Source organism: Mixophyes fleayi, chromosome 3, assembly GCF_038048845.1.
Source record: "Mixophyes fleayi isolate aMixFle1 chromosome 3, aMixFle1.hap1, whole genome shotgun sequence".
In the NCBI taxonomy this organism is placed as follows: domain Eukaryota; kingdom Metazoa; phylum Chordata; class Amphibia; order Anura; family Limnodynastidae; genus Mixophyes; species Mixophyes fleayi.
Genome location: NC_134404.1, coordinates 11964944 through 11975536, shown reverse-complemented (window position 1 = coordinate 11975536; position 10593 = coordinate 11964944). Strand labels below are relative to the sequence as shown.

General features: G+C 42.7%; 1 protein-coding gene across 1 annotated transcript; it reads right to left on the bottom strand.

The window, feature by feature from the left end:
• Positions 1 to 1141: 1141 nt before the first annotated feature.
• LOC142142562 (olfactory receptor 5AR1-like) lies at positions 1142 to 5726 on the bottom strand. Its single transcript, XM_075200443.1, has 3 exons — positions 4840 to 5726; positions 2217 to 2260; positions 1142 to 1335 (listed from the first exon to the last, which is right to left on the bottom strand). The coding sequence occupies exons 1-3, from the start codon at positions 5724 to 5726 to the stop codon at positions 1142 to 1144; spliced, it is 1125 nt and encodes a 374-aa protein (XP_075056544.1).
• Positions 5727 to 10593: the final 4867 nt, after the last annotated feature.

Genomic DNA, 10593 nt, shown 5'->3' with positions numbered 1-10593 from the left:
GACAGCGCAACTCTGCTAGAAGCGTGTGTGGAGTACTAACTAAGCCCCCTATTCCTAAAGGAGCACCAGCCGGTACTTCCCTTCTACTCCGGGGATATACCCTAAACCCAAAACTCAAGCCTTACCAAGGAGACTGTCTCCTCACTAAAGGGCACTTACAAAGTACCAGTTGCATATGCCGGATCGGGGCCCACAGGAACAGCGCGCCACCGGGATAGGTGCTCTGCCCGGAACCAGCAGTGTCCACTGCCGGAACTGGAACCATCAGGAAACCCTGCGAGAACTCAGAGTCAGGCACCCAAGTGGAACTGAAGGTAAACCCCCCGAAACTCAAGAGGGGTGTGTTACATTGCCAATGGGGTCCCCTATCACTGCCACAGTAAGCCTGCGTGACCCCAGGGACCTATGAGCCATGAAAACTAATATGTATCTTAACCCTCAGAGTACGTTAAGCTATTAAACCCCCCTGATCCCACACTTTAATGGAAAACTAAAGGGAGAGGACAGGAAACAAGAGCACTCCTTTAATGGGGGCCTGACGTCTTGCACCTGTAAATAAACTCACAAAACACACCGACAACACAATGCACAATACTTTATCCCTACACTTACTTCAATAACACAGTACTAATGTCGGAGACTGAAAATCACAGGTCCTATGGCTGACTTGATACCCTAAAGAATCAAAAGCATTTACCCACCAAAGCTCTCGTCTCTATAATGACAGTGGTCCTGAAAAGGGAATGGGCCTCGCACCCAGACTAACTAATAGGCCTAGTGCATAAAACTCTAACATTAACCTTATGCTCAACCTGGCGCCACAGACCTAATGCCTGAATGCTGCATGGGGCTTGTGCCCAAAACTACCACTCTGGTGCCACAGGCCTTGTGCCTGAATGCTGCAAGGGCCTTGTGCCCTAAACTATCACTATGGTGCCACAGGCCTAATGCCTGATGAAAGAAAGACTTTATTAAAGGAATATGTTAAGAAATGCGGGCGAGGAGTTGCCCAATAGGGCATAACTTCCGCTGATGTCTTCAGGGGTCTTCTCCAAGAGTCCCCCAGCTGCTGCCATCCTCAAGGCTCTGCGGCTGTCTTCTGTGCTTGATCCCGGTGTGCCTTCAGGAGGCAGAGTCGCTCTCATCCCTGACCAGGGCTCTCTGCCTCCATCCGCCCGCTTCTTTCTTCTTTGCTGGCCTTCTTCTTTCTCCGGCGGTTCCTGTTGCTCACGGCGTCTTCTTCTTCTCTTCTCTCCATTTCAGTCCTGCGACGTCCGATCCTCTCAATCTCTGCCAATGACTGACTACAATGGCACCGGTGTCTCAAATAAACGCCTGCGCCCCGAAGCCAAATGATGTCATTGCATCGTTGCGGGACAGCAAAGTGAGCCCTGATTGGCTCACTACGGCTCATAAATTCAAACGACCAAGCATTCTAGTCATTCCTGATGGAGCCGCCGGACACACCAGTCTCACAGTAATAGGGCTGCATACAGCTGTAGACCAAGAGCCTGTAAAGTGAAGGCCCTGTGCTGAGGTGACATGCAGTACACCCCAGGGCCCTCCGAAGCTAGTGCATGAGTGACGAGATGGACACATGGTGCCTCTCTCAAGTACTTGGATAACAGTAGTCACCCTAAAGAGAGGGGCTCTGGCAAGTCTCATTTGTCAGACAATAAATCATAGTTTCATAAAATTTCTGGTTCATCCCTCAGTTGAGCCCTTTTATCCAAAAACATTTTCTTCAGCTGATTGGCACAACATTGCCAACTGCTAGCAGAGGAAGCACCACAAAATCTTTTACCCAGCGGCAGCGCAACATCTCTGGGTACCTCATCATCATCATTTATTTATATAGCGCCAGCAAATTCCGTATCGCTTTAGAATTGTACCTCCAGGTGACTAAGTGCCCTGATAACCCCAAAAAAATGGAGTCATGTTGGTGGATATAGCGAAACATGCAGAAACCACCTAGCATCATTTAAGAATATGCAAACTCTACACTTTTAAAATGCATACAATTAATGGCATATAATATAGTACTGGGAGAGAGTGGATGCCAGAGGGAGTGGGGTTAAGCATTATTTTCAATATGTGTTTGGGGATTCTGTTGTGCAGTAGTGGTGGAGGTATTGTTGCCATTCAGTGCTTTATCCTGGATAGTGAGAAGTGCGGGAGAAGAGAGGTATGAGGAAAGAAAGAAGGGAGAGGCTTACAATTTAGGTATGTCTTTTCTTTGGATACTCCCTTTTTCAAAGATGTGGTTTTGCTTTACAAAAACTTGTATCAATTGTCCTTAATGATTATTATTACATTTTAATTATAAGGAGCCACAAAAGGTCTACAGCGCTATACATGAAATCTGCATCAGTAGACACTACGCAGTCAGCAATGATCCATAGTACATTGTATGTTAAGTTAATATACTATTTTTGATAATACAAAGATCAGACAGATTACACAGATAATTTAAAAGCCAATCATGGGAGATCATTCCACAGGTGAGGAGCAGCCTGGGTGAAGGTCTATAGGCAGGAGTGGGAAGAGGTAGTCTGTGTATTAGTGAGGCAGCAGTCATTTGCAGAGCAGAGGGGATGGCAAGAAGTGTGGATAGCTATGTGACTGGAAGTGAACATATAGGAGTGGAAAATTGTCTGAGGACTTTGTACTGTAGATGAGGATAAGGAATATAAATGGAATTCTGTAGGCCATAGGGAGCCAGTATAGTGAATGGCAGAGAGGGACTGCAGAGATCAAGTGGCGGGAGAGAAAATTAAGGTGGACAGTGGCATTGAGCATATATTGAAGAGTGGCAAGTTGGAAGTTGGGAGGTCCAGAGAGTAGAAGGTTATGGTAATCAAGACTAGAGGTTTTAGAGAGTAAATAACAGTTTAGGCTGCTTCCATGATGAGAAAGGGTGAGATCTTGGATGTATTCCGGAGGTGGAAGTAACAGGATTTGGAGAAGGACTAAATGTAAAGTTTGAAGGAGAGGAATAGTTAAGGGAGACCCCTAGGCAGCAGACTTGAGAGACAGAGAAGAGGGTAGTGTTGTTATCTGAAAGTGGGAGTGGGGAGGTGAGGGAGCCATATAAGGGGGAAGTCAATGATTTTAGTTTTTATATTATTAACTTTAAGTAAGTCATGGGATATCTAAGATGAGATTCATGGCACCTGTTGTCTCTCATAGACAACAGGTGCCATGAAAGATAAGGGAAGGTAAGATATTAATGGATTATGTATTTATATTTTTTGTACTATATATTTTTACATGATTTTAAAATAGACATGAATACTTGAATAAACACCTCCTCAAGCCCTTGTTCACCACTTTATTAATGAAACAATTAAATCTTCTTTTCTTCTTCCTTCATTAGAATGTCTAACTTAAACCAATGACCTATGCAAAATGACTATGACTGAGAGTAACTAGGAGATACTGACACAGCCAGCCAGTTAAAAACGGTGTCCTTCTCTGGCAGCTTTTGGTTGGCTAGTGGTGAAGAGATATCCTAGGGAATCCTGGCTTTCTTTATATTCTGGTGGTCGTAGTGAGTGATTGGTCATTTTATGAAATTTTTCAAGACTTAAATATTTTTTTATTTGGATTGAATTATATCACATCATTAAATAAGTAAAGGATATTGTATTTTATATATAATAAAGTGGTGAACAAGGGTTTTGAAGAATGCTTGCTGTAAAGTTATGTGTGTTTATTGTAAACTCTTTTGGTGTAATGGGTATCTTAGAGTCCAAAGTCAAGGCCCGGCGCTCCCATTAGGCAACGTTAGGCAGTTGCCTAGGGCGCCGGGTTCTGGTGGGCGCCACAGAAGTTAAATGCATTTACTATTGTACTTTAAAACTGTGCGGCTACCGCTGAGCATATCTTCCATGGCCGCCGCACAGCTTTAGATAGATGCACGGGGAGGGGGGAGGGGTTATGGATCACCACCGCTGCCCTCCCCTCCAACAGCTGATGGGGCGCACCGTCCCTCCGTCTCTTCCCCTCCACTCACTGACTGTCGGGCGTGACATCATCATCACAGCCCGACCGTGTCAGTGAGGGACAGAACCTGGCAGAGAGGAGCAGCTTTATGGAGCCAAGTTTAAGGTAAGGGGGGAGCGGATTTTTAAATTGTGCCTGGGGGGAGGGATTTTGAAATTGTGCCTAGGGCGCCGAGGACCCTAGCACCGGCCCTGCCAAAGTCCTTTATACTTGGACCTCTAGGTTGGCAAATTTCTCATTCCAGGCCTCCTAATCTTGTTAATTACCCTAGCCACAAAACATACGGTGGCCAGGAAGAGTCATAGTGCTTGTCATCATGGGGCTGCTGGGCTCCTTGCACTAACAATTCTGGGGCTGGTTTTTACTGTAGCAGGGTGACCCATAATATTTCACACTGGGATATTTGTTGATTTGCCCATTTTTTTGTAAATTATTTTTTATTACACCGTGTGTTAGAAATGTTTTGTCTAATTAGAAACTAAAGGGTGATACCTGTTCTCCCACCTCCACCAGTTCTAAGGAGGTGCAAAAATTTAGTCCTGCTTCGTAAAGCAAATGGTTATGCATTTACCCCTTTAATTAATTACAATAATCTCGATCAGCAAATAAAAATTCAGTTCTGCCCTTTTTCAATCACCAGTGTTATATTAGCAGTATCATAGTCCCTGTGAGTGAAATCCAATAATAAAACTTCTTACACCAAAAGCGTTGAGCATAGTTTAATGGTTTCTAAGTATTAATGAATTATTAGCCAATAAACACTCAATTTACGTAGCACATAGAACAGAGTGTTACTTAGAAATTACTAAATATTTCCCTAGATTTTTTAAGGCTCCTTGTACATCTTTATTTCTCAGGCTATAAATTATAGGATTCAACATTGGGGTGATTATTGTATAAAATACTGATAACATTTTATCTGCTAAACTTCCTGTGTGTTCTGGCTTCATATACATGAACAGGGCTGATCCATAGAAGAGAACCACAATGGTTAGATGTGAAACACATGTGGAAAAGGCTTTATGTCTTCTGGACCGGATCCTTAATACAGCTCTAATGATGTGAATATATGAATAAAGGATGAAGGAAAGAGGAAGAAGAAGCAGTATGCAGCCACCCACAAGTTTCACAACATTTGCTAAAGCCATGTCACTGCAGGATAGTTGCAGTAATGATGGAGCTTCACAAAAGAAGTGGTTAATTGTGTTAGGGCCACAAAAGCTTAACTGATATAGAATAAATATATCCACAGACGATATGATACAACCAATCAGCCACGATGTACTGATCATCTGAATACAAGCTGCTGTTTTCATAATTGTTCTGTAATGAAGAGGGTTGCAGATAGCGACAAATCGATCATAGGCCATGAAAGCCAGAAGGACGCACTCTGTATCACCCAGGAGAAGAAAAGAATAAACCTGAATTAAGCAGCCATCAAATGAAATACGTTTTTTTTGCATCAGAAAATCCACGAGCATCTTGGGAACAGTTATTGAAGTGTGGCCGATGTCCAGGAAAGACAGATTGGCCAGAAATAAGTACATAGGATGGTGCAGACGGTGATCTCCTCTTACAGCCACTATCAGCAGAAGGTTCCCTGTGACAGTAAAAATGTAAACGATCAAGAAGAATTGAAATAGTGGGAGTTGTAGGTTGGGGTCTGCTGACAGTCCGAGAAGAAAGAATTCTGTCACCTTGCTGTGATTTCTATTTTCCATATTATGATACTTATATTTATACAAGACATGCGCTGTACTGCAGATAAATCCACAAGAATCTCAACTGAAAAAAAATACATATTTTCATTGTAGAATCTAAAGTAAAGTAATTAAAAAAATTAGCTTGAAAAAGTTATACAGTGTTTTAAAATGGTTGTCCAATGACCTTGCTGGCAGTGTTACAACTCCCTGCACTGAATATGTTATAGTTATGTGTGGCTTGAAACCCTGGAGCCCCCATCATGTCCTTCGGTAAGCAGTAATCTAGAGGACCCCGGATACGGCACCAAGGTGAGAGGCTACGGTGCTTGGAAATAGAGTCCTTCAGCATTCTGCATGCCGGCTTCTACACTGGGCACCTGCAGTAATTATACAGTGATGATCGTGGTCCCAGGAGAGTTATCCACACACTTATTGTTGCTCAGGAAAGAAGGGACGGCAATAGTTTTTGAGCAAGATTGTCTAAAATGAAACAACCAGTTTGCATTATTTTAATTTACATATTTACACTATTCTTCACAAGAAGCTGTCAGATAAAATGTTGTTATTTTCATATTCAGTTATAGGACGAAATCTATCAAAGGTACATTTATATCAAATCATCATCAACATTTATTTATATAGCGCCAGCAAATTCCGTAGCGCTTTACAATTGGGAACAAACACTGATAAGACAATACTGGGTAATACATACAGACAGAGAGGTAAGAGAACCCTGCTCGCAGGCTTACAATCTATAGGACAATGGGAGTTAGAAACACAAGGGCATGTGCTACATCATATCGCACAATGGACCAGCTAGAACAAAGGTAAAAGTATTGAGTGGGCTGTGTGTGTTGCAATGTTGGTCAGAGAGTTGTTGTCTTGCGTTAGCAGTGTAGAGGATGGTAATAGGGTAATCTAGGGAAATTAAGATGGTGGTTGAGGAATATCATAACCTTGTCTGAAGAGGTGGCTTTTCAGTGAACGCTTGAAGGTTTGAAGACTGGAGGAAAGTCTTATTGTGCGTGGGAGGGAATTCCACAAATTGGGTGCAGCCCGGAAAAAATCCTGTAACCGAGAATGGGAGGATGTGATGAGAGTGGAGGAGAGACGTAGATCTTTTGCAGAACGGAGGTGTTGAGTAGGGAGATATTTTGAAATAAGTGAGATGTATGTTGGTGCAATTTTGTTGATGGCCTTGTTTGTTAGTAGAAGAATTTTATATTGAATTCGTTGAAATACAGGCAGCCAATGTAGAGACTGACAGAGTGGGTCAGCAAAGGAATAACGGTTAGTAAGGAAAATCAATCTAGCCGCTGCATGCAAAATAGATTGTAGGGGTTCAAGTCTGACTTTTGGAAGACCAGTAAGGAGGGAATTGCAATAGTCGATGCGGGAGATAATGAGGGCATGAATTAATGTTTTTGCGGTGTCTTGTGTCAGATATGTGCGTATTCTGGAAATGTTCTTAGGTGTATGTAACATGATTTAGATATAGAGTTGATGTGGGGAATAAATGACAGTTGTGAATCAAGGATTACACCTAGGCAACGAGCTTGTGGGGTGGGATTTATGGTCATGTTATCAACAGAAATAGAAATTTCAGGCAGGAAGCTTCTGTTTTTGAGTGAGAATATTATTAATTCAGTTTTTGAAAGATTGAGTTTGAGTTGGCGAAAGACATCCAAGATGAAATGGCAGAAAGACAGTCAGTAACGCGAGACAACACAGATGGTGAAAAATCAGGAGAGGATAGATAAATTTGTGTATCATCCGCATAGAGATGATACTGAAATCCAAAGGAGCTTATTAGTTTTCCCTTAGAAGTGGTGTAGATAGAGAATAGCAGAGGACCTAGGAGTGAGCCTTGTGGTACTCCAACTGATAAAGCAAGCGGAGCAGAGGTGGATCCAGAGAAATTAACACTGAAAGAGCGATTAGATAGGTAGGATGAGAACCAGGATAGGACAGTGCCTTCAAGACCTAGGGATTGTAGCGTTTGTATGAGGAGAGAGTGGTCAACAGTGTCAAATGCAGCAGAGAGATCCAGGAGAATTAGAAGAGAGTAATGGTTGTTATTTTTTCCTGTGATCAAATCATTGACAACCTTGGTCAGCGCAGTCTCTGTGGAGTGTTGAGAGCGAAAGCCTGACTGAAGAGGATCCAATAGTTTGTTTGCTGTAAGAAAGTGTGTGAGGCGAGTGTAGGCAATTCTCTCGAGAAGCTTGGAGGGGCATGGGAGTTGGGAGATGGGGCAGTAATTTACGAGAGAGTTAGGGTCAGAATTCTGTTTTTTTTAAATGGGAGTAATCACTGCATGCCTGAATAGTGATGGAAAAATACCAGTAGAAAGAGATAGATTACAGATTTTTGTTAGAGGGGGAATGAGCACAGGTGACAGGGACATACCAATTTGTGAGGGAATGGGATCAAGAGGACAGTAGGTAGAGTAGGAAGATGAGAAGAGAGTAGAAACCTCCTCTTCATTTGTGGGATCAAATGAGAGAGTGTCAGAGGGTGCTACAAAGGAATTGAGCCGATTGCTTGTCAAGGCAGATGATACCATTTCAAGCCTGATCTTATCAATTTTGTCCTTGAAATAGGAAGCAAGATCTTGTGCACTGATGTTAGTTGGAGGATTTGGGGCAGGAGGATTCAGTAGAGAGTTAAATGGGTTAAAGAGGCGTTTGGGGTTAGCAGCCTGAGCATAGATGAGAGATTGGAAGTATGTTTGTTTTGCAGTGTCCAGAGCATTTCTATAAGAGTGGTAGATATCAGTATATGTGATGAAATCATTAGAGGCACAAGATTTACGCCAGTGACATTCTGCTTTACGAGAACGTTTTTGTAGAGTTCGTGTTACTGTTGTGTGCCACGGTTGGCAACGAATTCTACGCGAAGTATGTAGTGTCACTGGAGCCACTTGATCCAGGGCAGTTGCTGGGGTTTGATGAAAATGGGGTACTGCCGATCAGGGGAGGAAAATGTAGAAATTGGGGAGAGAAGGTGTTGGAGAGAGGTGGAAAACTGTTGAAAATCAGTAGAGTTGAAATTCCTGCGGTTGTGAGGAGGCTTAGAAGAGTTTGACACTAGGGAGAGTAAAGAACTGGGGGTGAGCAAGTAGCTAATAAGGTGATGATCCGAGAGGGGGAAAGGAGTGTTAAGTAAATGAGAAACTGAGCATAGTCTAGAGAAAACAAGATCAAGACAGTGGCCATCCTGATGAGTAGCGGATTCAATCCACTGGGAAAGGTCAAGTGAAGAGGTTAGAATGAGTAGTTTGGAAGCAGCATTGGAACGTGGATTACAAATAGGGATGTTGAAATCACCCATGATGATGATGGGGATATCAGTAGATAAGAAGTGAGGGAGCCATGCAGAGAAGTGTTCAAGAAATTGTTGGTGTGGACCAGGGGGGCGATAGATGACAGCAACACGCATAGAGAATGGGTTAAAAATCCTAACAGCATGTACTTCAAAAGATGTGAACATAAGTGATGGGACACTTGGTAGAACTGTGAATGTGCACTGTGGGGAGAGAAGTAGTCCAACCCCACCTCCTTGTCTGCCTCCCGGTCTGGGGGTGTGGGTGAAATGGAGACCACCATGTGAAAGGGCTGCAGGTGAGGCAGTGTCTGATTGCGTGAGCCATGTTTCTGTTATTGCTAGAAGGTTGAGGTTGTTTGAGAGGAAGAGATCATGAATGGAGGTAAGTTTGTTACACACAGAACATGCATTCCAAAGGGCACATTTAAAGGATTTTGGAAGAGAGGGGAGACAGGAGATGCGTTTAAGGTTTGCTGGATTTCTGTAGTGTTCAGATATGTGCATGTGGGAGAATTGAGGGGGACCTGGATTAGGTGATATATCACCAGCTAATAGAAGCAGGGATGAAGAAAGGTAGGAAAGATGATTGTAAGATGTGTGTTTTTTTAGTTTCTGGTGGCAGGGTGCAGCTGTCAAAGTTATTGAATTTAAATAGGAAAAGAGTTCATGAGTGTTCACTAGAGGTGAGAGAAGTAATGATGTGGACAGAGGTGTGTGTTGCAGGATGGGTGAGGGATGATATAGTCCTAAAGATAATGCCATGAAAAGAGAGAAAGAAAAATATTTTGGCAAGCATTGGGATTTATGAGTCAAATAGCAAAATGAGGGAATTAAGGATTTACCTAATTACAATTTCCAGTATAATCAGATAAGTAATGCAGGGCTAGGCTGCAGCAAATGTAGTTTATCCATGGATGTCTGGATAGTATAGAGTAATGATGTAGGGAGCCATGTGGGGGAATGGGTGCAAGTGTTGAATGGTGAGTAAGAAAGAGCAGGTGATTGAATAGCTGAGTTTTTGCAGAGTCATGAGAGAGGAGAGTGGTTCAAAATCAGTATCAACTGTTCCTACTTGTGATGGCAGACAAAGCATTTAGTAGAACTAAGAGCTCAGTGATGAGATAGGGGACTGAAATAACTGTAGCATGGGTAGGGAGTGGTTGAGCAAGTAGTACAGCAGGTTGATTAAACATAGTGGATTTTGCATTGAAAACAAACTGACAGATCAAACAAACTTTCATGAGATGAGAAGAAAATAAGATCTGAGTTCAAAATATTCCTCATGCTGCATGGAGCCTGTAGCCAGGGAGAGTTGAAGACATCAGAGGTGTAATATGGAGTTTCAAGTGAATACTGACTATAGTCCTCGTGTAGATGAGTTAATAGGCAGAATGTTCTTCTCCTGTTTCCTTCTGTGTAACTCCGGTATAACTCCGAATTATGCTGTTTAAATTTTTTGTTTTACACTTGTACCTATACACTTAGAGCTACACGCACTAACTATGCAGCCATCACTGGCTTTGCAGCTATTCTACCAAATCCTCTATTGTTATGCTGC

Coding starts and splice junctions, on each gene's coding strand:
- LOC142142562 (XM_075200443.1), bottom strand. CDS start 5,726: ATGGAAAATAGAAATCACAGCAAGGTGACAGAATTCTTTCTTCTCGGA. Junction 2,261..4,839: donor AGAAATAAAGATGTACAAGG/AGCCTTAAAAAA, acceptor AAGCAAAACCAC/ATCTTTGAAAAAGGGAGTAT. Junction 1,336..2,216: donor AGAAAAGACATACCTAAATT/GTAAGCCTCTCC, acceptor TTCGGGGCGCAG/GCGTTTATTTGAGACACCGG.